This window comes from Vulpes lagopus, chromosome 4, assembly GCF_018345385.1.
Source record: "Vulpes lagopus strain Blue_001 chromosome 4, ASM1834538v1, whole genome shotgun sequence".
NCBI lineage: Eukaryota > Metazoa > Chordata > Mammalia > Carnivora > Canidae > Vulpes > Vulpes lagopus.
Genome location: NC_054827.1, coordinates 113,594,095 through 113,620,528, shown reverse-complemented (window position 1 = coordinate 113,620,528; position 26,434 = coordinate 113,594,095). Strand labels below are relative to the sequence as shown.

The window sequence follows — 26,434 nt, the reverse complement described above, 5'->3', positions numbered from 1 at the left end:
AACTTGCCAAATTTGAGGCAAGATGAAATGCAGGGAGTGGTCAATTTTTTTTTTAAAGACTTTATTTATTTATTCGTGAGAGAGAGAGAGAGAGAGAGGCATTCCTTTTTTTAAAAAAGATTTTAGGGATCCCTGGGTGGCGCAGCGGTTTGGCGCCTGCCTTTGGCCCAGGGCGTGATCCTGGAGTCCCGGGATTGAATCCCACATCAGGCTCCCGGTGCATGGAGCCTGCTTCTCCCTCTGCCTGTGTCTCTGCCTCTCTCTCTCTCTCTGTGACTATCATAAATAAATAAAAAAATTTAAAAAAAAATTTAAAAAATAAAATAAATAAAAATAAAAAAGATTTTATATACTTATTAGAGAGCGTGTATGGAGGCACAGGCCTGGGGCAGGGGAGGAGCAGAGGGGGAGGGAGAGGAAGGGCGAAAGAATCCCAAGCAGACTCATGAGCAGGTCCCCAGGATCACACCCTGGGCTGCAGGCGGCGCCAAACCGCTGCGCCACCAGGGCTGCCCACAGGGAGTGGTCTAAATGAGATGAAGCCCCATCTTTCATAGTGGGGAGTTAGTAGGTAAATGTCAGATGGTAGCGCTGGCTAGTAGAATGACTAGACAGCAAGAGTTTGGGTTCCTCCTAGAAGGAGCCACCAGAAGAGCTGAAAACAAAAGCTATTTAAAACAGGACTGCCTGGGGCACCCAGCTGCCTCAGTCAGTTAGGCATCCTACTCTTGGTTTCCGCCCAGGTCATGATCTCAGGCTCACTAAATGGGCTCATGAGTCTGCTTGGGATTCTTTCGCCCTTCCTCTCCCTCCCCCTCTGCTCCTCCCCTGCCCCAGGCCTGTGCCTGCATACACACACTCTCTCTCTAATAAGTATATAAAATCTTATTTAAAAAAGGAATGTTGCTTTTTATTCCAAACCTTTCTGTACTATTATTTTTCCCATGGACATGCCTTACTTTAATTTAAAAAATAGATAAAGCAATTAATAGATGCATTTATTTATTAAAACATACCTAGATTGGCATAGGAATATGGTTTACTCAGTTTCTCAGCTGTTCCTTCTGGACCTTCATTCCTCAGGACAAAAGCAACCTTCAGTGTTGATCTTCACTCTCTGGATTCTTTTTTTTTTTTTTTTTTTTTTTTAAGATTTTTATTTATTTATTTGAGATAGAGAGAGAGAGCATGAGCAGGGGGAGCAGCAGAGGGAAAGGGAGAAGTAGACTCCCTGCTGAGCAGGGAGCCTGACCCTACATAGGGCTCCATCCCAGGACCCAGCATCACAACCTGAGCTGAAGACAGATGTTTAACCAACTGAGCCACCCAGGTGTTCCCACCCCTCCCCACCCTTTTAAGATTGTGTTTATTTGAAGAGGATAGAGCACAAGCAGGAGGAGAGAAGGAAAGGGGGAAGCAGACTCCCTGCTGAACAGGGAGCCTGACACAGGGCTCCATCCCAGGACCCTGAGATCATGTGCCGGAGCCAAAGGTAGATGCTTAACTGACTAAGCCACCCAAATGCTCCCTCTTTCTGGATTCTTGCCTTCTAGTTTGGACCTCTTTGGGGGGTCTGGGGGAATAAGGGGTTGCAGATGAAATAATGTATTATAAGAGTGATACATAATCACTCCACATTGCAATATGTAAAATGTAAGTAACTCCAGAAAAAAACTGCTAATATTTTATTTATAATTTGTTTAAGATTTTATTTATTCATGAGGGACACAGATTGAGAGAGAGGCAGAGACACAGGCAGAGGGAAAAACAGACTCCATGCAGGGAGCCTGATGCGGGACTCGATCCCAGTCTCCAGGATCATGCCCTGGGCTGAAGGCAGCGCTAAACCGCTGAGCCATGCGGGCTGCCCAAAACTGCTAATATTTTAATGTGTATTTGTTCACAATCACATACGTATCATTGTACATATAATTTATATCATTTCTATTTAATAAGATAAGCATTTCTTAATTTTTTATTCTAGAATAGCTTTTAGTAATTTATATTTTATCATACTGATGAGATGTATTTAAGTAGTCTTACTTAAGGACATATTTTTCTATTACACATAATGACATGATAAATGGCCTCTTAAATACACCTTCAATTGCATCACTGATTGCACCTTTCATGTGGATTCCTAGAAAGATTACTAAGTCAAACAATTTCCTGACATTCTGGGTTTTGTTTTTGGTTTTTTTTTTTAATTCATCAGAGAGAGAGAGAGGCAGAGACACAGGCAGAGGGAGAAGCAGGCTCCATGCAGGGAGCCCAATGTGGGACTCAATCCGGAGACTCCAGAATCATGCCCTGGGCCAAAGGCAGGTGCTAAACTGCTGAGCCACCCAGGGATTCCCGACATTACTCAGTTTCTTGTTAGCTCTTTCTCATGTTAAGAAAATTGTTTCACTCAGCTTTCTTTTTTTCCCAAAGTTTGTTTGTTTTTAGTAATGTCTACAACCAGTGTGGGGCTCAAACTTATAACCCTGAGATCAAGAGTCCTGTGTTCAGGGGATCCCCAGGTGGCTCAGCGGTTTGGTGCCTGCCTTCGGCAGGAGTGTGATCCTGAAGTCCCGGGATCAGGTCCCACATTGGGTTCCCTACATGGAGCCTGCTTCTCCCTCTGCCTGTGTCTCTGCCTCTCTTTGTGTGTGTTTCTCATGAATAAATAAATAAAATCTTTAAAAAAAAAAAAAAGAGTCCTATGTTCCTCCGACTGAGCCAGCTAGCTCCCCCATCCCCCAACTTTTTTTTTTTTTTTTTAAGTTTATTTATTTTTCCAGCTTTCTTAGTTATCCGCAGCACCAGGCTGGTCCATATTACCCAAACCCACTATTACCAGAGCAGTGGTCCTGATCCTGTAATGTGACGTTTCAGGGATACAAACCACTTGAAGGAAGGAAAACTTGAATCATGGGGTGTATGTGACCAGAAGCCATCTGACATTTACAATAACGTAATTATTTGGAACTCTTAAAATAGAGCTAAAGCTTTACAAAGTAACTGTTAATTCTGATTATAATCAGTGTCACAAGGCTTCTCAAGTAGATTGCTATAATAAAGTTGTGTTTATAATGAAGACATTAATAATTACAGCAGATTGGATATGAAACCAAAGATCCAGCCCAGGATGGTACTCTCAGCGAGTGGGGTGCAGGGGAGGTGCAGTCTCGTGGAGGGATGTGCTTTTGTTTTACAGGTTATAAAGATCATAAAAAGTATAGGCTTAAATAATTGGACCGCAAACAAGTAGTGCTTTCAGTACAAGACCAGAGATGGCATTTGTAAAAATGATTGTCCAAACTTTTTGTAACTAAATCAGTAATGCAGTTATCCTAATGTAACACAGTGATATGAAGTGCTTAAAGTTTATGTAAATCTGATTTCTTTGCTCTAATGTAATTGTATAAGGTGTAAATGCAACATCCTAAAATGAGAAGCTTTATTTTGCTGCTGGTTTTGGTCAATGCATGTTATAAAAAAGATCAGGAAAAGTATATAGAACTGTAGAAAGTTTAGAGTTCTATTCCAATATTCTCATTTTATGGAAATGTTTATTTGTGCTGTGGGTTTTCCTGTGGAACAGATTATTTACTCCATTTACCAGGACTTGTCCATAAATGATTTTTTCAACCTCTCCTATTAAGGCTTCTGAAGAACCTACATTTACTAATCTAGCTTCTGGGGTCTTCTTACTAGGGAGTAAGAGTGCAAAAATTCAGTCGGGGATATTTGGACAGGGATCTACTTATTCGCGACACAATGCCGAAAGACTTTTTAAGAAATTGATACTTGACAAGATTTTGGATGAAGACTTATATATCAATGCCAATGACCAACCAATTGCCTATGTGATGCCAGGAAATAAAGCCCAAACTGTACTAAATGGGCATTTAAAGGTATGGTATTTTAAATGTTTATTTTATTTAATTATCTTATAATGAGTGGGTAAAACTAAAAATACATTACTGTAAATTAGAGGGTCTTCTCCAAAGTTTATGGATATATACTGTCCATTTAAATATACTGTCCTATATGAACATATTTTGTTCCTCTTAATTTGGAAAGAGATCTTAAAATTTAACCCAAGTAATGTAGTACCTGTCAAAGTGAATTCGTCTGATCTCTGAATCACCATACATTCATTAGGTAAACATTTATCAAGAAGCTGTACTGCACCAGGCACTGGACATGTAAAGATGAGGAATGCACAGCCCCTATTCCTGAGGGGCTTGCTGTAACTGCTTGACATAACAGCAATACCAAAAACAAAAACAAAAAAAACACACCAAAAAACTAAAAAATGCAGTTAAGAATTAAATGAAGCCTGTATTTAGATACAAGTGTGCATGTACCCACTCCTGTGATCACTTTCTCTCTCACAAAGGTAGACTTTATAGAAACGGAAAATTCTACCAGTATAAAAAAACAGAAAGCTGCTTTAGTGGCAAAGATGTCTCAAAGAGAAGAAGTGGTAAAGAAGTGTCTTGGAGAACTGACAGAAGTGTGTAAATCTCTGGGAAAAGTTTTTGGTGTCCACTACTTTAATATTTTTAATACTGTGACTCTCAAGAAGCTTGCAGGTAGGTGTGGGTGAGTCCTCTGTTATTGGCATGATTTAATAAGCCAAAAGTTTATCTCACTAAGGAACTTTTTAAGTGCAGAGATCTAGCTCAGTTTATTTTCACTATTTTTATATAATCTCTAAACTGAAAGCTCAAAGAAACAAACTTGAGATGAAATACAGTCTTTAAGGTATGTACAGTACCGTGTTATTTGGACACATAGTATAATTTTAATTTTATAGTTTTCCCTCTAATGCCAGATGTCAGGATGTAGATAATTGTAATCACTAACACTAGCCGTCACTCATTGATTTTGTGTTTATAATCTGCCTGCTTTATGACATTTGGCTATGTTATGTACAAATGTCTCTGCAAGGAGCTATATTCTTTATGAAAAGACATGATGTTTCATGCTTCTTTGAGCCCGAATCTAGCACACTGCTTATCTTGAGTTAAGAAATATGTGCTGACCTGAGTTATTTCCATTGCTCCCAACAGCTCAGCCCAGAACCCTAATAGGAAAACCCCTGGAAAATAAAATAAGTCACTCACATAGCTGACTGATTAATGTATGTGTTACCTTCTGCATTCTTCCTTCATCACATCTTATGATCCATACCTCTCTGTTCTGTTCCCATTCCTACCATCCTAGATCATCACAGTGTCTCATCAACTCTGAGATGCTGTTTTCAGACACTGCTATTTTGTGTACTATTAAGAAAGCAAAAATGGTGCTAATTAAACAATGACACAGTGCTTTTATGCAAAGAATTGCTTTTGACTTATTTAAGTACAGATTTTTTATCATACATAACTCTGTCACTGAGAATGACATAGCCTCTTAGGCACGCTCCACTCTTTACAAAATCCCGTGTCCGCCGTCCTGATTTGATGGTGGCATTTCCCTGATAATGCCAGGAAGTGACAACAGGAGGCCACACATCTCTCAGGCACACACATGTAATGCTGCCCCACCAACGTGAGGCATCCTTTTTGGGTCCCATTAAGTGCTAGGATGTTGCTCACAGGTGTCATGGCCTCGTGGCCTTTTCCTCAAAGAAGGATATTTGCTATATTCTTGCAGATCCTTCCCCATGACCCTGCATTTTTGGGCATCACAGTCACTTTCCAGGGGCTCTCACACTCTCATCTTCTGGCAGCTGTTTCGTGTGACGGTCAGACTCCACTCAGGTGGCACCAGCATGGCTGGGACACTGCCGACGTGCCCACGGCACCATCAGCAGTGACCAGGCCTCATGCATCCAGGGGACCATGGCTGTTCGGCAAGCAGCACCTGCATTTCTGCTTGCCTGTCCAATTTCATCTTCCATCAGCCGCCCATAAACCTGCTGATCTGTCCCACAGGCCTGTTCCTTTTCCTCCAAACAGAAATGATGCGAAAATCACAGATTTGAGGTCTACCTTTTCTTTGCTCAAATAGTAGAAATTATCACTTCCTTACTCCCCAAGAGGCAGTCCATCAATGAGTCCTACAGACCCGGATCTCTCTCTTCAGTCAGAACCCACTACCGTGTTGTAGTTGACTGCATCCTTGCCTGCTCCTGCAGGGGGTCTGCAGGGACTTCCAGTTTCCTCTCTCCCTTATGGTTCATTTTCCATGAGCAGCCAGAGCGATCCTTAAAATGACAAGCTTGTCTAACTCCAAGACTGATGCACCATCTATATGCAGGGGACTCGTAATGGTCCATTGTTCAAGTCCAAATACTTGCTTCACCCCACATGGGAGAGACTAGAAGAAGAACGGGTTTAGGGTGGGGGCAGAGTAAGAATTCAACTGTGGCCTTATGGAGTAGGATCTACATGTCTGGAGTACAGGGGAGCAGTCAGAGCCAGAAATACAAATGTGGGCGTTCTCCAAAAACAGGGAGCATCATTGTGACAGCTAGACAAGTCATTGTTGTGAGAACAGCAGGTGAGAGCAAAGTCAGGTTCAAGGCTGAGACACTTCGCCTCTGATCCCCCTCCCCCATTCGTGCCCCTCACTGTCTCCGCCTGCCCCCGCTCTACGTGCCTTTGCTGCTGGAACTGTATGATGGACTCCTGTTCTCTGGGCCTGTCTGCTGTCTCTGTCAGCACAAACTGCCTTTTAGAAAATTGGCCTATGTGCCTGGTGCCCTGCAGTTAGTTGGCACTTGACAAATGTGCTGAATGAGTGAATGAGCATGAACTCGGTGGGTTTTCTATGGGTGGTAATTTGAATTCCTGATTTTATGCCCCTGCACAGAATCTCTATCTTCTGATCCCGAGGTTTTGCTTCAAATTGATGGTGTTACTGAAGACAAACTGGAAAAATATGGTGCAGAATTGATTCCAATATTACAGAAATACTCTGAGTGGACATTGCCAGGTTCGGTACACTGCTAAATATGTGTCTTCTAAAAGCCTGTTTTCGTGTTAAGCACTGCATCTCACTGGATTAGAATTGTGTGGTTTCTGGGTTGTGTGAATGCTTCCTGCAGCCGGTCACATGGGCACCAAAGTGCTCAGAGCAGCCCCCAGTGGTGTGCCAGGCACCTCTTCGAGGACACTGGTGCTTAGCCCCACCCCCACCCCTGGAGAATGCCAGGCAGGTACTGGACCTGCTAGTAGGACCCAGAGAAGGATCTTTGGACCCAGGAATTCCAGTTCTCGAGGAATCCCATCTTAGTCTGCTATCCTTGGCAGACCACAAATAACCTCTTTGTGTTTGGTTTCCTTATCTGCGGGAGGAGCATGTTATCTGACAAGCGTGTCTAAAGATAAAATTTAAGAGTAGAATTTAAATGTTTCGGGGAAAATGAACGTGCAGTTGGAATGCTAGATAATCATCCTTATCAGAAGGAATCAGCCCAAGTGAGCGCAATTAGCAGACTGTCCCCAGGGTTACATTGGGCCCATCATGTAGCCCCTCACTATGAACCTCATCCCTGAGCCACAGACAGCTTTAACCTCAGGAAGATAGTGACAGGGAGATTGTGTTGTAGGGGATACGAGGCCCCGTGCCCATCTCCAGCATCGTGCCATGCAGTAAGACACAGAGGCCAATGTCAGGGTTTTCCCTGCTTCTGTAACAATGTCAGTGTTTTCCCTGTTTCTACCCAAGGTTGATGGAAAAGGTAAGCAGAATGAGGAATGAGTGAGCGTCTGTTGCAAATTCTGTCCCTCTTCCTCTTTTTACCCATTAACAAAATGCTGAAAGGTGGGGTTTTTGTAAATTCCTCTGTGTGGTAATTATTCCATTAAGAGCCTTGCTTTGAATATTGGTAGGAACTTAACATTTGTTTAGTGTAGTAACTCGTTTGAAAGGGGATTCTTGCCCACAGAAGACGGGCTCCTCTGTGGAAACAGCCCACAGCGTGGTGATGATTGCTCCCACTTAGTGAGGGACAGACGCCGTGCCAAGAGCTTTGCCTGCTAGTATCATTCAGTCCTCACAACACCCCATTTCACAGCCTTTTTATTTCCAAGTCCCACAGCTAGGATGATGGGATGACAGCTTCACCAGAGCTGCACTGCCTCCCCGTGTGAACTAGTGTTGGACAGACAAGGAATCCTGTGGGTTAGGGCCCTTCCTGCCAGTCGGGGCGGGGCGGGGTGGGGAGCAAGAAGGGGAGCCAGCCCGGAAACTCCTTCCTTCAGAGAATGGAGCTGAGATCCCTGTTGACCCATAGAGAGGTTTCATGCTTTTCAGGTGCCTTAGGATGCTAATACTTATAGAAAATACCACCTTTTTTGTGCAAACCAGTGCTTTCATACAGACCCATTTACTGCATAATATGTGACATGTTCACAACTGTAATGTAAAGAAGTGGTTTTTTGTCTTTGAAGAGTATAATAGGTCCTAGGCTTTTCTGACACGCATTTACTAAGTAACCATTGTTCAAAGATGAGGTGCAGAGCATAATGTTTCTCTTATATTGGGCTTTTTTTTTCAGCATGTGTAAACTGATAAATAAAATCTTCTTTTATATAGCACTTTATACTTTTTTTTTAAAGATTTTATTTATTCATGAGATACAGAGAGAGAGAGAGAGAGAGAGAGAGAGAGGCAGAGACACAGGCAGAGGGAGAAGCAGGCTCCATGCCGGGAGCCCGACGTGGGACTTGATCCCGGGACTCCAGGATCGTGCCCTGGGCTGAAGGCAGGCCCTAAACTGCTGAGCCACCCAGGGATCCCCGCACTTTATACTTTTCAAAGAGCTTATCAGGACTTACTACCCAAATGATAACAGGGACACAGGCCACACAACAGAATATGAGCTTACCTGATGTCTCTAAGCTAAAGAGTATCACAAATTTCTGGAGCGCCCGGCTGGCTCAGGCAGTTGGACATGGGACTCATGGTCTCAGGATTGTAAGTTCAAGGCCCACATTGGGGCTAGTAGGGCTTACTTTAAAAAATAAAGAAAAGAAAAAAGTATCACAGATTTCTTTAATGAATTCTGATCTCCTTACTTTAAAAGTAAATTTCCAGTGAGGACTTTGGGGGCTCTGTTCACATAAAAGAGAACTGTTCTATTCTTGTAGAATTGTTGAACCCATGTGGCAGGAGGACACCAGGAAAGCATAAGGTAGCAGCCAAACTGCACCCCTGGTTGTGTACCTCCACGTGGACTGTAACAAGACCTGGGCCAGCACAGCGTCACAGACACTTGTCTGCCTTGTCCATTTGTAGCTGACGATGGTTCCCCACGAATCAGCCCGAGCAGCAGCAGAAGCATCAGGAGAAGTGCCCCTGAGGAGTTCGACGAGGAAACATCCGTATCTTCTCACTACTTTGCAAATAAAACCAAAAATGAAAGAAAGAGGAAAAGGATGTCAGCTACCCAGAGGTCTAAGAGGAGGAGAACTGGCTTTGGTGGCTCCAAGACAAAAGGGTATGTCCTGGCGCGCAGTCTGGGTCGCAGTGAATCGGGGAGGAAAGTACAAAAGCGCAAGTGCTCCGGGTCACTTTGAAGCTTTCATTAAAATAAGCCATTGTTCAGTGTTTGCCTCCCTAGTTAATGGAGTGATGATTAAGATTGAATCCAAAACAGGAACATTTGTTTCAGATTTTAAAATCTCTACTCCTAAATTGATTATCACTCAAGTTTTCTACTTGACCGAAAATGTCTCCAGTTTTGTTTTGTTTTTTTTTTTTAAGATTTTTTAATTTATTTATGACAGACACAGGGGAGCAGAGACACAGGCAGAGGGAGAAGCAGGCTCCATGCAGGAGCCTGACACGGGACTCGATTCCAGGTCTCCAGAATCACACCTCGGGTGGAAGGTGGCGTCAAACTGCTGGGCCACCTGGCTGCCCCAGTGTCTCCAGTTTTGGCCTTGTATTTGGGGGCTCTTCTTAAGGGACTTTTCCACCTAAAATGTTATAAATCATATACTAGCTGAGCAAACAAAGGGTTTTGTTTTCATGTTGCTTTTATAATTGCATCAGTACCTGCTACCCTGCCTTTATTGCTGTGGAATCTGCAGGCCTGCGCCCGGAAGCCCTGCGTGCTCCCTGCCAGTGCTCCTGCCCCTCATTAATAGCTGGAAGAACCTGCCTCCCAACCTTCACAGGGCAGCAGACAAAAGGCCACAACAGGCAAACTGAAAGATCAGTTAAGCCAGGCCTTCCACCTCCCATCCCTGGGCCAGGATGTCCCTGGGACGAGATGCGGCAGCTTTAGGGTGCTCCCTGCATGCCAGTGGGGAATGGGGTGTTGTCGGGTCCTGGCTGGTGATTTGTACAGTGTTTTGACATCTTCATAATTGCACTAGTTCTGACAGCCCCTGCCCTGACCTCGCAGGTAAGTGAAGTCTGGCAGGATGGGGACCACCTCATCAGTCTGGAGAATAGGGCCCCCAAATAACTGGATGAGCTAACAAAACTGCTTACAGGAAAAGGGAAACAAGTCCTCGGAAAACTTTTGCAAGCTGTTGTGTTTTTCTTTTGCAGTTTTTCTACCTCTTTTCCTTCTGGGTAATAAAAAAAAATTGAGTGGGGGAAGAGAAAAGGAAGGCAAATGTTACCAAATTGTCGTTTTCTTGTTAAGTCCATAAACAAACATCTTGTATGTGCTAATCCTTCTGCCAGGGTACAGAAATTAAAGGCATTACTAAATGTTAGTTTAATTTTGTGGTTTTTAGTGCGCAAGTGACCAGCAGATGTTCTCTGGTGGGGACATTTTCTTATTTTCCTCATCTATTCCTCTGTTTTGGGAAATACTCATTTCCTTAGGAGCTCACAGAGTTGAAGGAGAATTTAAAAGGCATCTGGTGCAGCCCCCTGGGGTTTATGATGAGGAAGCTGAGGCCTGGCCTGGGGAAGGCTTGCGTGAGGCTTTTCCCAGGGAGGTCTCAATTTCCCAGGTAGGACTGGCCTCTGGCTCACCCACGCCTACTCAGAGTGCTTTCATTTCTGCATGTTGCCCGCTGAGATCCCTTACCCATGATTATGATCTCCTCATTCTTACTTGTTCGAACAAAGCATGCCATATTTCGATGTTCGATTGCCCTTGGCTCCCTTTGCAGTTTTTCCAACTTCTGTTTGTAAGAGTGAAGCACTTCGCCTTGTGGGTTAGAACCTCATCTAGGGAGTAGTAGTAAAACTCACACTTCTCCAAAAACCAGTACCAATTTTGATGCTAGTTGTTAATTAGCCTATGCGTTTACAACGGTTTTCTTTTCTAATCCCTACCAACCAAAACCAGTGAGTTTTGTAACTTTTTTTTCAACCCTCGTAGCAGCCTCTTTGTACACGTGCTTTCATTCTCACTCCCACTGAACCATGGTGATGGTTTCCCACAGTTTCCAGCTGCTCACCTGGCTGAGAGTCCGCACAGCAACAGAATACAAGTGGCTCTTTGCCAGATACCTTAACTCCCCACCCTACCCTCAGAATTTTACATCTTCAGAATAACACACAATGAACCAGTTGTGTTCTGGGCTCTCCGAGTGGGAGTGAAATGGATGGCCCGGCTGAGGCAGAGACCGCAGTTGGCGGATTCATTCTGTAAATCAACATAAACAGCAGGTTTTTGCTCAGGGCTTAATTTCTCAGCAGGAAATCAGCGTAGGGAAATTCAAGGCTGCTTCTCTGCTGGTGTAGCAGATCTTTGCCAGTTCTGCAGTAAAACTGCCCTCAAGCAAGAGTTTAAAAATGTTGAAAAACCACTCTGCAGCCCAGCCCACCAGAATGCCTTTACCACAGGTGGGTGGCCCTGAGACCCTGACCCCTAAATTCAGAGGCAGGAGGCCCTTTGCCTGCCCTAGTGTTATGGAATTAACTCTGGCATGGATTCAGACTGGTTACAAACCATGGGAAATAACCCACATCGTTTGGAAAGGCTTCTCCTGTTATCCTTGTAAAATGCTGGCCTCGTGGCTCTTTGCTTTTGTTTCATTTGGGAGGAAAAAAAAGAACTGGTATCTTCAGGTCAGTCAGGGAAGTGAGGTGCTGGCAGGACTTTGTAATAAGCTGTGGCAGGGCGTCTTGCCTGGTTTTGAAGGCAGTGACTAGGAGAGGAGAGTGGGCAAGAGAGGGAGCTGCTGGCGACGTGGCCATGACACAGGCGCCAGACCCAAGCACCTCCCCTGGGAACCTACATGTGCAGACTCCCCCGCTGCTGGGTGAGCTGGGTCCTGCCTGGAGGAGGCTCCGCAGTGCTCTGCTCCCGCCCCGCTAGGCTCAAAGCAGGACCCAGCTCCACTCACTTACAAAGCTACCTTTCTCAGAACTGGGCAAGCACAGTAATTCCAGAGTGTCTGTTGTCCTGACAGTTGGGATCTTAAATCAAGGTATTCTCACTTCCTTTATTTGGTCAGATTGAGGAACGTGGGTCTGGGCTCTGTTGTCCAGAGGGAGGGGTTTGATTATCAGCGGTGAGAGGTGTAGGTGGGGGTGCAGACACAGGGGTCAGTCTCAGGTCACAAAATTAAGAAATAGTCCTTGCCATTTTAGGAAGACAAATTTAGGACAAAATTGTGCAAAGGGCAGCAGTCCTCTATTCCTTGAATTATAAAGGAAACTTACAGGGGATTTATAGGAGGAGATGAACAGAGACACAGAAGAACAAGGAAAACATCACAGACCGATTATATAGCTCTGTGCAGGTTTAAGAGAAAGAAGACTGTTCACTTTTGATTTTATTTAACATTTTAATTTTCTTTTCTTTGTCACCTCTTAGGGGGTCCACCGCATGCAGAAAGACATCTTCTAAAAGTAAATCCTCCAACATATTTGGACCTCATTCATCTTTGCATGGTTCTCAAGCAGCATCAGGAGCCGCTAGAAAATTGGGGATTATGGCTCCCCCAAAGCCTATAAATAGACCGTTTCTTAAGCCTTCATATGCATTTTCATAACAACCAAATCTCAATGTACATAGATTATTTCTTGTTTGTCAGCATCTCACCATCTGTGAATATAAAGCTGTTAGTTTTGTTATACCATTTATAATTTTTACCCATAACTATTAATATTTAAATAAATGCTTGGGGTGACAGTTCTTATTTTTAAAATAAACGTTTTCTTTTGAATAAGCATGATTTGCTGCCACTGCAAGCCTTGTGGCCGTCGTTTCTCAGAACGTCTGAAGCAGCAGCTGAATCATCTCAGTGAGAGAAATTCTAAGCACGACATGAAACACAGAAGCCGCAGGAAGAGACATGCATGGGACATTGTGAAACTGTAAAACTCTGCAGAAGGTGACATAAACAAAATTAAAAGACAAATGACAGAGAAAACAAAAAGATCTGACAATTAATATCCACAATACAGAGTCCTATACAAATCATGAAAAAGAAGAAAACCAGCTCAGCAGAAAAATGAACAGGGGATGTAAAAGGCTCTTCCCAGAAGAAGTACAAATGGCCCACAAATATGTGAAAAATGCCCAGTCTCCCCAGTTACAAGTATATATTAGGACAATGAGATGCCATCCTTCTGCCTATTAAGTTGTCAACACTGGATAATATCGCCAAATCTGGAGCCAACAAGAGAATGATCAAACATTCTCTTGGTGAGAATATCGGAGCTGTTCATGTTTAATATTTAGGTGGGGGGTGTCTCACTTTCCAAGACCTTCAACTGGTAGGCTGATTGGCCAGAAAGTCTTAATGTGGCACCTCTTTGGGGAGCTTTAGTACCTCAATTTTGGAGACCTCTTGTTTCTTAGCTGTCAGTAACTTTAGAGACCTGTTGGCGTCCCAATTCTCTCCTGGACCTCAGTCAGAGGGAGGAGGCCCTGCCTGGGCCAAAGGTAATGGATGGGATGTGGCTGGAAGCCTTGTGGGCTCTGCCTGGAGGCTGAGTACTGAGGCGGATCTTGTACCCAACCTGAGGGGCAGCCCTCAGCTGCACACGACTCCTTACTTCCTCGACTGCTACCTGGGGGTTTTGGGCTCCACGTGTAACACAGAGGAGACTGGCCAGACAGGAGTCCACTGAGGACTATGTCCTCTTCTCTCAGGATGTCTTCCAGATGGGGCACCTGGGTGGCTCCGTGGTTGAGAGTCTGCCTTTGGCTCAGGTCATGATCCTGGGATCCTGGGATCGAGTCCCACATCAGGCTCCCTATAGGAGAGCCTCTACGTCTACCTATGTTTCTGCTTCTCTGTGTCTCTTATGAATAAATAAATAAAATCTTTAAAAAAAAAAAAGTCTTACAGAGCTAACATTTTCAAAGATACCATCAAGCTCTTACTCAAGTAACCAGAAGAACCTTCTCGGGATGAGAAAAGGAAACACGACAAAGTGGCCTATAGCTGAGGCTGCTGGGTAAGGTCACCTGGGAGTGTTGGCATCTGGCTGGAGGTCCCATCCACCTGTGGCAGCTTTGGCTTGTTGGGGGGGGGGGGGGGCAGTTTAGAGGGTGGCCTCTGTACAGAGCTGATGCCACAGACATTGGTTTACTTCCTGGCTCCAGCCTCACTCATTCCTTTCCTGAGGCTTCTTCTGCCCAGATACTGGAGACCACTGTCTCCCCAGGGTGTACCCACTATCTTGGGGCTCCCAGGGCCTTGGGACAGAAAAGGGCAGTGCAGAGGGTGCCCCCAGAGTTGGGTGCTGAGGGGGATGGAGCTGACTCTGACCCTAAACCTACTAACTCACCTCGAGGCAGGAACCTGAGGTCTGGATGCCTGCAGCCAGTCCAGGGTCCAGTGGCAGAGCAGGGCCCCACACTCCCCTCTTAAAAATTCTGAGTTGGAATACACTCTGTTAAGTTCTCAGGCCCCAGCAATAGGCATGGAAAATGTTAGTGGCCTCCTTCATTCCAGCCTCCAGCCTTCTCTGATCTCCCTGGGGGTGGAGGGTGGGATGCGGTCACATGCACTTGGGCAATCTCAGGACAGCGGAAGCACAGGGACTTTGTGCCCCTGACAGCCCAGGAGAGCCAGTGACCACCAAGCCACTAGGCCCTAGCAGAGCCTCTGCACACACACATCACCATGGCTGGAAAGAAGATGGGGGATGAGTTCCAGCCTGAGGCACTTCCCAGCCCACCCTCCCCAGGGGCGGGAAGGCCTGAGGGTGAGGAGGGGTCTGGGCCTCTACCACCTTCCCCCATCAGGCCTGTGGAGGACCCAAGAAAGATTGGGATCTGCCTCCCTGGGCTCTCCCACCATGAGGACTCCAGCAAGCTGATAGGTCCTTGCTTACTTTGAAAGACAGACCCCCCCAAAAAAAAAAAAAAAAGAAAAAAAAAAGAAAGACCCCACTTCTTCACAGGGGGAGAACCTGCAAAGCCCACTCCATGCCAAAGGCTGTTCCAAAGATTTTCACATAATTTAATTCACTCCTTTAATCCCTCCAACAGCCCTGGGAGGCAGGCACATGATATTATCCTTCTTTATGCAGAAACTAGAATTCAGAGAGGTTATGTAATTGCACAGATCTGCACAGCTAAGAAGTGGTGATAAGTAGGGTAACACATCCCGGTTTGCCCCGAAGAGTCCCAGGTTGCATTTGCTGTCCTGGTGTAATAATTAAGACCGTTCCCTTTCATTCCTGAAAGTGTTCCAGTTTAGACAATACACTGTAAGGAATCCAGGTCTGTGCTCTTGCCCTGGACAATCCAGCCTCCTCTCTCGACCCCGTTTTTTCCATCCAAAGCCCCAGGGGCCACCTGCCACTACCCGCTGAAACATCAGACCCCTCGGGGCAGGCTCCAGGGATAGAGCTGCACAACTACCCGCTGGCACAGCTGAGCTGCGGTTTTTCTCCAGAAGAGGAAGTGGAGGCTGTGGTCTGGGCCCCTTGCTCTTCCTAAGAAACTGTTTCTCCTACAGCCTGGAGCTGCTCTGAGCCCCCAAGGCTCCCCTGTCCTTGGGAGGCCCCGCCGGGCCCCAGCCCTGTGTCTCTACCCTGAGCGGTTGCTGGGGTTGGCAGCCGTCCTGGGTCTCCCCAAGCCCTGGGCTCCCACCAGGACAGAGGCCTCTGGCCGGAGAGACAACGGCGTCATGGGCCCTTCAGGAGGGCCGGGCGGAGTTCCCGAGAGGCTCCCGCAGCCACTTCTCCCTCAGCTGCCGCGGCCCCCACGTGGCCTCACGGACGGTTTGGACGAGCGGGCTGGCGAGAGGCGCCCGAGCCATCGCCCTGACCAGGCCCGCCCGGAGTGGGACGGCGGGCTCAGGCCTCTGTTGCTGCGCGGGCACCGCCGGAGCTGCCGGGACGAACAGCCCGGCCTTCAGCAGTTCCTGCGTTCCAAAAAGCACTCGTTCTCCTGTCCTTCCCACTCCCAGCCTGGCTTTCCTAGACCCCTGTTCCTTGTGGGGGGGCAGAGAAGGGAGAGGGAATGAGACTCCCCCCTGGTCGGGGTGGCCGCTTTGTTCTGGTTGTCGGGAGAGGACAGGGGACAGGACAAGAGGGTAGACTGAGTCCGCAGAACCCTGGAGAAGGGCGAGGGCCTGAGCCTGGGGTTTCAGTGTCCTCGCAGCTTGACTGCGTGGTTCCACCCACCCACCGAGGGTCCAGGGCCCACTGGCGACCCGGTGGGGACTCGGAGGGCCCCTAGACCTACTCCGGATGCCGGAGTTCTTCCCCACGGCCTCTGTCCCTTCGGGTCCCACACAGGGCCTGGCACACACAGTGGCCACAGCCATCAGCCTGTCCTGGCCCCATGTCCTCCGTCCCCGCCATCAGCCTGGAGGCCCCACGAAGTTCCGAGCCTGGCCCTTTGCCCAGCTCTGGGGCAGGTCCCCACCACCCGTGGGGAGTGCTCCCTCCATGGGGCAGAGCCCAGAGCAGTGAGCACGGGCCCGAAGGTGAAGGTCGGGTGGTGAGCTGAGGCCCTGACCCGGGGGACCTTCACCACTTTGGGGAGGGCCTGAAGAACACCCCCAGAGACCGAATCCCAGCTGGGAAGGAAGTGCGTCTGAGAAGCCCGGACCTCTGGCCGGCGTCCTGCCCACACCCGGCACCCTCGGGCCTCCCCAGCAAGGGGCCTCAAGCCTCTCGTGACCCCGGGCAGGCTGTAACCCTTCTAACCTCAAGACAGAAGCGTGAACGTCTGCGGCAGCTGTGATTTAACAGTTGTGCCAGAGAGAAGTCGCCCACGCGAGCCCCACTGCAACTCGCTGTCTGCACGTGCGTCGCCAGAGCCCGGACCACAGTCCATCTGTCACCGCCGGCTCGTCGGCGCCCAGCCCAGCCAGCCCATGCCTGCCCCGCCAAGTGAGTGACCTGTGTGCTCAGCAGCTTCCCGAGCCTCAGGGTCTCACCCGCGCCAGAAAGGAAGCGCTGGGTCCCCACGTGCAGTGATGGTGGGCACCGCCGCCGTCACATACTCCACAAGCCTTGGTGGCCCGGGCCCTGGGGACTCAGGCTTGGCCCCAGGCCTCGGCAAGGCTCAGCCAGCCAAGGGAGCACATGCTCTCCCAGCCCAGGAGAAGGGGAACAGGAGCAATATTGGGGGTGCCCTGGGAGCCCCTGGCTGAGGCCTAGCCTCGTCTCAGGTGCACAAGAAGTGAAACTCCGGCCCCTAAAGAATGAAGACGAATTGGGAACAAGGGAAGGAGGCCGCAGATCCAAAGGAAGCACAGTGGTGAGGGCTGGAGGTGTGACAGAGCCTGGCCTGTTGGGGCATCTCTGCAGCTCAGGACAGGCTGAGGGAGGCAGAGAAGCCAGCCCAGATGGTCCTGGCCTAGCAGCATGGCCTTGTGCCCGGGGAAGGTGCTGAAGCAACAGAGAGCTATGATCTGATTTGAGGGTTAGAGAAATTGCTCTGACCACGAGGTCAGTGAAGACCAGAGCGGATGAGCTGGATGCCAGCAGACAGGCAGTAGGCCTTTGCTGGTCCACAGAGAGGCCAGGCAACCTTCAGGGTCACAGGCAGGCGACAGGAGCAGATCGATCCCACTGGCCAAGGAGGGGAAACGGGCAGGCACAGGGGCTGCCCGCACGCTCCGATGACATCCCAGAGAGATGACATGGTGCCTGCATGTGTGATCCCAACAGTTCCTACTGCTCCCAGGCCGGCGGTCACTATTGCCTGAAGGCTCCATCTGGGGCCCCTGGTGCAGCCCTCTGGGCCTGGCATCTCCCCTGATGTTCAGGGTGTGCGTGCATGTGTGTGCGCATGCATTCTCTCTCTCACCCACGCTTCCTCCCCTATACTTAGCAAGTAAACCCTCAAAGGCCACACAACCCCCTACACGAAAAATCCAGCTCTGTGCTAAGTTATGTTTTATTGAAGAGCATGTGGTGAATGCACTGCTTATTGGCCTGGGGAGTCCCCCGCAGTGGTTATTGGAGAGCAGAATGGTGCCACCCTGCTCAGCTCAGAACTCCGGGCCACATGGCTGCAGGAAGGGCCACAGCATAGCTCAGGGTGCTCTGTGCTCATACAGCTTGTTAACCTCAGCCCTCTTTTTTTTTTCCTTAAAAGCAGGCTACAGAACAGCACAGCTACTAAAGTGTGTATGTGTGTGTGTGTGTGTGTGTGTGTGAAGGTTGCTGACCAGAATAGTAAAAGTGGCAGGATGGAGGTGATTTTTTACTTTTCTGAATAGATTAACTTTTACAATAAGCCCTGTATCATTTTTATAATCAAATAAAGCAAAGAGACGGCCACTCAGCCACCTTGGGCTCAGCTTTTTTCCAGAAGGGCTGTGGGGTAGGAACCCCTGTGGACTAGGAACAGGCCATGGGTACACGGGCAGCCACCCCCTCCCAGGGCTATGCCAGGCCTGCTGGCACCAGTGGGGTTGGACTTGTGCAGTGAGGAGGCTAGAGTAGCTGCCTAGCCTCCAGGCCAGGGGTCCTAGGGTTCATCCAGCCCCACTGGCTCTCTTTTCCTCACTTCCCGGGAAGGGTGAGAGGATCTCAGAGCCAGCTCAGGAACCCACTTCTGAGCAGAAAGTGACATTTCCCCACCTGACCACCCTCATCACTTCAAGAGGACAGGCACCCTGGGCTGGGCCACCTGTTTAGGTGACCTTAAGGAGCACAGCAGGAACTCTCACTCAAGGAGCAAGTGTTGCACAGAGGAAGGGGAAGGGGGTCCCAGCCAGCCTGCAAGGACCCACCCCACAAGTCCCAACACTCCCTTCACAGTCCTTAGCTTAGCTTTGTGCTTTGCCCAGACTGGGGTTGTGACCAGGAGGACCTGGCACACAGCAGGTGCCTCATAACATTTGTTGGATGGGTAATGAGTGGATGGATAGGTGATAGATGGTGAATGGATGGGTGGATGGATGGGTGATGGGTGGGTGATGGGTGGGTGATGGGTGGATGAAGAGGACCACTGGAAAGGCATCTGCCTAAACTGTCCTCTTAATGGGAGAATGAGGTAGGAGGTTGGGGACAGGGCCCTGGGGCCTGCTGACCCTGGGAATCCCACAGCCGAGTTGGTAGTGCCCAGGTGGTGGAGCATAGTGGCAGACCAGTTCCAAAGGTCTTCTTCCCTCAACACTTCTGCAGGCTTCATGAAGACAAGTGGAAGTTGCCGTCCAATTGGCCTTGGTATTCACTTAGATTCCCTTTTGTGTGTGTTTGCTGATGTTTTTGGTTATCAGAGAGCTAGCTGATTTCCCCATTTATTGATTTGGAGATGCATCGTTTACCATGTGCTAAGATTTGTAAATCACTGGCATCTGTTTCCAGCTCCTTATTCTATCCAACATATCTGTAGTTGCTTACATATGGGGAAGGCTCCAGGTGTGGAGGAGTGGGAATGCAGACTTCAGTCATTCCTACCTGTACAGGGCTTCACATTGGTAGAAGCCTAGGGCACTTGTTCTCAACAGCTTCCACATCACTACAAGGCTAGTTAAAACTGTTTCTGGGACACCTGGGTGGCTCAGCGTTTGAGCATCTGCCTTTGGCTCAGGGCCTGATCCTGGAGTCCCGGGATTGAGTTCCGCATCGGGCTCCCTGCATGGGCAGAGAGGCAGAGACACAGGCGGAGGGAGAAGCAGGCTCCATGCAGGGAGCCCGATGTGGGACTCGATCCCGGGACTACAGGATCAGGCCCTGAGCCAAAGGCAGATGCTCAACCACTGAGCCACCCAGGGATTCCTAAATAAATAAAATCTTAAAAAAAAAAAATGTTTCTGATGCAGAAGATCGGGGGTGCAGCCTGAGGGTCTGCAGTCCTTATAAACACCCCCACACACTATGAGGCTAAAGCCACCTGTCACCCCCAGCCCACACTTTGAGACCCACAGGCCTCAGGAAGAGGGAAGGGCAGCAGGGGTCAGCCCTCGGGGTGAATACAAGGTGAAAACAAACCTCTGCTGAGGCGATTTTTAGCTTTGGGCCTTGGGCAAGGAATTCTCTTTCACCCTTGGTTTCCCTGACGGCTTAAGCTACCTCCGTTCATGATGTTGGACAAGCCTGTCCGTGGGTCAGAATCTTTCTTCCAGTGGGAGCCCTTTGCAGGCAGGAGTCTGGTATCATGAGAGAGTTAGGGTTCTCCAGGCCCCTTCCAGCCCTAAAGTACATCTTCAACCGTGACTCGGCAGCTGGGAACAGCCACCGAACTGCCATTCCCATTGGGCGCTTTGCAGAGTGTTCTGGGGGCAAAGGAAACCCCCTTAGAAATGGTGGAAACGAGTGTAAGCTGACATTTCCCAGGCCTTGCCAGCCTGTGGGGTCAAATGGGATCACATTACCGGCCAAGTTTGCCTGAGAGCAGAGTTCTGTCTCCCTGCCAGGCCAGGCAAATGCTGCTTGATATGGTCCACTGGGGACTCAGACAAGGGGGTTGGGGTGCCAATGTGTTACAGAGGCTTTCCAGAAAAATGCCATTTAGGTGTTTACTTGGCGCCTGCTGTCTTTGCCCAGACCCAACAGGATCCAAGTGAGCTGGGAACAGAGTTGTCTCAGAAAAGAATGGGGCTGCCCTCCCCTGGCTGTGTCACCAGCTCACAGGAAGGAAGACTGTCACTGGCTCCTGGGTCAGAGTCCTTGAGGTCAAAGGCCAGTTGGGTCAATTTCTTGTGTGACCTTGAGTAATTCACTTAACTCTCCTTTGCCTTAGATAGGTCATAATAGCATGACCCTGTGGGATTGATCTTTAGGAAGATTTAACATGATAATGCATGAGGTGCCTGGCACTCTCTGGACATGGGCAGTTGTCATTCTAGCAAAGACCTGCTCTATATATTTGTTGTTTGTGGCCTATATTGTGCCAGGGTCAAGTGGTGAATAATCTGTTCTCACTCAGTGGCGTCAGCCATTCTCAACATAATTCTTAAATAAAATCGTTCTCTCAAAAAAAAAAAAAAAGAGGGGCAGCCCTGGTGTCTCAGTGGTTTAGCGCCGCCTTCGGCCCAGGGTTTGATCCTGGGGACCCGGGATAGAGTCCCACATCGGGCTGCTGCATGGGGCCTTCTTCTCCCTCTGCCTGTGTGTCTGCCTCTCTCTATGTCTCTCATGAATAAATAAAATAAATAAAATCTTAAGAAAAAAAAAGGAAACAAAGAGGCCTGCTTCAGACATGACCACACCCAGCTATCCAACCATCATAAGCATCCAGCTTCTGGGGTTCTGGAGATTGGCAGACAGCACCCCATAACATAGGAGGCCTTAATCTAGACCAGGAACCCCTGGGAAACCCAAGGAGAGATGTCAGAGGGTGTGCAAACTCCTAAATTGTAAGTTTCTGTGACAACATTAGCCGTAATAACCAGGTGGCCTGCAGGCTTGTCCGGGAGACAGGTCCCGTGATACGCCTGCAGGCCTGGCCTGTCACAGACCCAGCGGGATGGCGGAGCAGCCACACCGTCACACGACAAGGGACTTCAGGTTCTGTGTTCATCCGTCACATGAGCCCTTAGCTTCTTGGTCTTGCTTCTTCATCCAAAAACTGGGGTGACTTATCAGTGTCTTCCTCCTGGGGTTGCTGTGAAGAGCCAGGAGCCCACGGGTGGGGGACTGTGTTCAGCGTCCACTGTGGAAGAGCTGGGGCCCGTGTGCCTGAGTTGGAGGCCAGAGTCCGCGCTGACCTCCTCGGGTCCTCCTACGCCCAGCGCGGCGGCGACCCCGCACCAGCCGCAGCCACTGGCGTGATTCGCACACGCCCCAGGATACACGTGGGGGCCACTGCCAGCCCCCACCTCTGGGCGAGGGAGCCAGGCCTGAGCAGTAAAGGGGCCGCTGGGAAGAGGTGGGGGCGGAGGGAGGAGGGGAATTTAGCAGGAAAAGATCAGAAATGCCCGAGAGAGAAATGAAATTGCAGCTCTGCGGTGAACGGTGCGATTCCTTCTCCCCATCACCTCGCAAAAAGCTCCACTGAAATATTTCTTGTTACCTTGTGGAATGGATCTATTTTGGGCTCAGTGGCTCCATTATGGAGAGCCCTGCTTCCTGTGTGCCTTTGCAGGAATTAATCCTCATCACAACCCTGTGGGGAGGGTCCTGTTACAGTTCTGAGCCAGCTGAGCCTCAGAAGGCCCTGGAAGGAGCAAGCGGGTGGGCCCAGGACCCTCGGCGCGCTGCCCGATGTCATCAGGCTGCTGGGGTGCCGCAGGAACAGAGCTGGAGGCCCACGAGTACCTAGGACACACTGAGCCGCTCGGTCCACCTGCCCCGAGGGCCCCGGCCCAGGCCTCTAGTTGGAGCGTTGAGCCACCAGGCCCCCACTGCTCTGGCAGCCCCTTCCCTGGGCAGGTGGGGGACCCTCTCGGAAAAGCCTGACCCCAGCCATCGCTGGCACTAATCCAGATCCCCCACCTTTTCCGTTGCAGCTTCCTTACCAGGACCACTCCACCTGCCACCTGGCCCCAGGTCACTGGGTCACTGCACTGCCAGGCTCTGGGCTCCTGCTGAAAGCACAGCTGCCAGGGTGGTGGGTGGATGGGGGGGCGGGGCAGGCGGGAGAGGAAGTGGGGCTCCTCCTGAGAGGGTTGGGATTTGATAGCATGCCTCGCAGGGTGGCTACCCTCCCCCAAGGAAGCCCGTGACCACAGTTCCTCAGGAGCAGGGCTGCAATCATTTCCTCTCTGCAAGGCCAGGAGATGGGACTGGGCGGGGGGGGGGGGGGGGGGGGGGGGGGGGGGGGGGGGGGGGGGGGGCTCCTCATGCCATGGACCTTCCTGACCTCAGAGGTGGGCCACCCTGATCCCCAGGCCTGGTTGGCATTTCCAAGTCTTCAAACCTGTCTGTTGCTGGCTTGCTGTATGACCTTGGGGCAGTCACTTCTCCTCTCTGGGCCTCAGAGGCCCCACCAATAGAATGAATGATCCAGTTTGCCCACCCACTTAGACATTCCAAAACTGTGAGCCGTTCAGAGCCATGTGATTTCACATAATCAGAGCTGTCTTCCTTTAATAGGACCAAAATGCAATGGCCCTAGCAGATGACTCAGCAGTTCCCACCCCCAGGCCTAGACACCCTCACCACTCCGGGTGGGGAAGAGTCCCAGGCAGACCTGCAGAAGCAGGCTCTAGGGGCCTCTGGCCAGCCGGACCTGGACACTGTCATTTTTAGGAGGCTGCGCGGAGAGGAGCTCAGACTCCGGAGGGGCAGAGTGAGGAAGAACTTGAGTACCCCTACCCCATGCAGAGGAAATGAGTAACAATGACAAATTGTTTATGAAAAGAATGACCAACAAACTATGAAGAGTCTCCACAGCAGTGGCCTCCAGGACCGCCCCCCCCACCTTCACGGATCCTGGGCTGCACAGCAGGGGTGGGGGATGGCAGGAGGACACCCTCCTGGCTGGGCAGAGGGGTCTGGATGCAGTGTTTAGGGGATGGCCGGAAAGACAAGGCCTGTAGCCCCCTGCCAGGCGGCCTCTGTAGAGGACTCGGTCCCTGCACACTCGGGCTACCAAAAAGGCAGCTAAAAACCACACAGCCCTCGCAGTTGTCCTGAGGTGGGGGGCGGGGCTGGACACAGGTTGGTACCTGTATTACAGCCACAAGGAGGATGACCACAGGACTGGGCTCAGTTAACCATGCAGATGAAAAGAACTTGCAAGATCACTCTGTCAAGTGCCAGGAAAAGCAAGGAAATCACATGAGGGCATGAGAGCTGATAGGGCCCAGTATCAAAGGCAACTTCCTCAAAACCAGTAGCCCCAGATTAGAGAAGGGGGCATGAGGACATGAATTCGATATCAAAAGAGCATGAAGCAGAGACAGTCAAGAACCAATATCAGGACCCAAACAGGACCACTGCATATCTAGAAACCGAGTCACGGCATCACACGCACATCCGAAAAGCAAACTCCTAGCACAGAGAAAAAGCTGAAATCATAGCAATAACCTCAGAGAGATGGAGCCCAGAACTTCCAACCTAAGAAGGATTGGCTCCTTGAAGTAGATTATCCAACAGCTGAAGCCAAAGAATATTTGGAGATTTAGAGGGCACAGGAGGGGTTTGGGATGATCATCATCAGGAACATACCAACTCTGGCTAAACTTTAAGGATAGAGAAAACAACCATTCAGGAGCTCAGGAGGAAACCCCAAGTTACAAACAAGGGAAGGAAAAAAAATCAATCTGGCCTCTCATTTTTCCACAGCAACATTCAACTCCAGGAGACAAGGGAGCTTAGTCTTCAAAGTTGTGTGGAAAAGAGGAAACCAAGAATATTACACCCAGTGAGGTTGTTTGGATTTATAGACAACATGGAAAGGATCATGGGAAACAGCACCCTTGAGCCTTCTTTGAAAAAAAAAAGAAAAAGAAAAAACCCGCAACTACTCAGCATTGAAAATCTAGCCGAGAGTTAAAAGGCCCCCTTTTTTTTAAAGGTAAAATCATGACTCTCTTGTAATATAAAATGAACACATGTCAAAAATTTTATTTAACTCATTAAATAATTAGAGAACAAGTAATATGTTCCAACCAGCTTAAAAGAAAATTAGAACAGCACAAACAGGCAGCTAAGAAGTACCAAAGTGAATGTACATATGCGTGTCCCACTGCATTCCACAGGACAAAATTCGTTTGCATATCTCTGAACAGGAACCATTAGCATTACCCTAAGGTAACTGAGACTTGGTCCAAGATGATCAAAGGCACAGGTCCCTAAATACAGGAACTCCCTCCCACCGTAGGCTTTTTTCAGGGGCAGCGGTGCCGTTTCAGTCTTTCCCCACTTTTCCTGGTACAACGAGGACATGACTCCAAATACAAAACCTAGAGACAAAGTATGCTTTTAAAAAAAGGAATGGATGGGAACCTGGTGGCTCAGTCGGTGAAACACCCGCCTTCGGCTCAGGTCATGATCCAGGGGTCCTGGAATCAAACTCAGAGTGGTTGTGGTCGGGCTCCCTGCTGAGCAGGGAGCCTGCTTCTCCCTCTGCCTATGTCTCTGTCTCTCATGAATAAAGAAATAAAATACTTAAAAAAAAAAAGATGACCTACTAGGAGAATCATGGTTGCAGAGCAGAATCTAAGTGTTAGAAACCTAGACAAAGGGAAAACATTAGAGTCAAAATCAGGAATGGAGGGAAGATGATGAAGCCTGCCCAGGTGAAGCATTTCTTGTTTTTCCCCAAGACTCCAATCTGTTGATGAATTTTGTTTTTGTTTTTTTTTTTTAAAGATATATTTATTTATTCATGATAGACTCAGAGAGAGAGAGAGAGAGAGGCAGAGACACAGGAGGAGGCAAAAGCAGGCTCCATGCCAGGAGCCCGACGTGGGACTCGATCCCGGGACTCCAGGATCACGCCCTGGGCCAAAGGCAGGCGCCAAACCGCTGAGCCACCCAGGGATCCTCTGTTGATGAATTCTGTAATCTTATTTCTTAACATGAGAGAAAATTCATTATGAACTAATACCTTTTTTTTTTTAATGAACTAATACCTCTGTGGAAAGTAAAAACTTATCTAAAATTCAGCAATTTTCTAGGTGTTTTTTTTTCTTCCCCCTATTAAACTCAAGTCAAATTACTTTTAGTTTTAAATCTAGCAGGTGTGCTACGATCCCATCTTTTAAAATTACTTGGAGCTATGTACCTTTCTGTCTATCTACACTTTTTTTTTTTTAATCTACACTTCTTAACCTCTCCCAGATTCTCTGTGTATAGATGACATCTGCCAAGTGTGAGCACTGGATAGTGCATATTAAGCATCTGCTCCATGCCAGGAACTTCTGAGTGCCTGAGAGGACAGCAGAGAACAGAGTGGATCAAGACCCTGCCCTGAGGAAACTGGCCTTTTATTTATTTATCTTTTTTTACTTAATTATTTTTTTGGAAGCTGGCCTTTTAATGAGGGGGTGGGGGGCCCTACTTCCTTCTTTGTACTTTCCTGTATTGCTTGTTTTGAGAATGAGCGTTATTTTTATAAAAGCGCCCGCACCTCAGATGATTCTTCCAGACAGCCAGAGTGGAGTACTGCTATATATCTATTTTTTAAGATTTTATTTATTTATTCATGAGAGATGGCGGGGGAGGGGGTGGGCAGCAGCAGAGACACAGGCAGAGGGAG

General features: G+C 48.7%; 1 protein-coding gene across 3 annotated transcripts in view; it reads left to right on the top strand.

Moving 5' to 3' along the window:
• BLM (BLM RecQ like helicase) overlaps positions 1-14,150 on the top strand; it is a 94,758-nt gene extending 80,608 nt beyond the window's left edge. For 2 of the 3 annotated variants that reach the window (XM_041751025.1, XM_041751027.1), the window contains 5 exons: positions 3,700-3,899; positions 4,388-4,583; positions 6,811-6,933; positions 9,241-9,442; positions 12,734-14,150. In XM_041751025.1, the coding sequence (XP_041606959.1) occupies positions 3,700-3,899; positions 4,388-4,583; positions 6,811-6,933; positions 9,241-9,442; positions 12,734-12,911 (899 nt within the window). In that variant the 3' untranslated portion in view covers positions 12,912-14,150. Of the gene's footprint in view, positions 1-3,699; positions 3,900-4,387; positions 4,584-6,810; positions 6,934-9,240; positions 9,443-12,733 lie in introns of those variants that run through there. The other variant, XM_041751026.1, reaches the window with a different exon arrangement.
• The last annotated feature ends 12,284 nt before the right edge of the window (positions 14,151-26,434 follow it).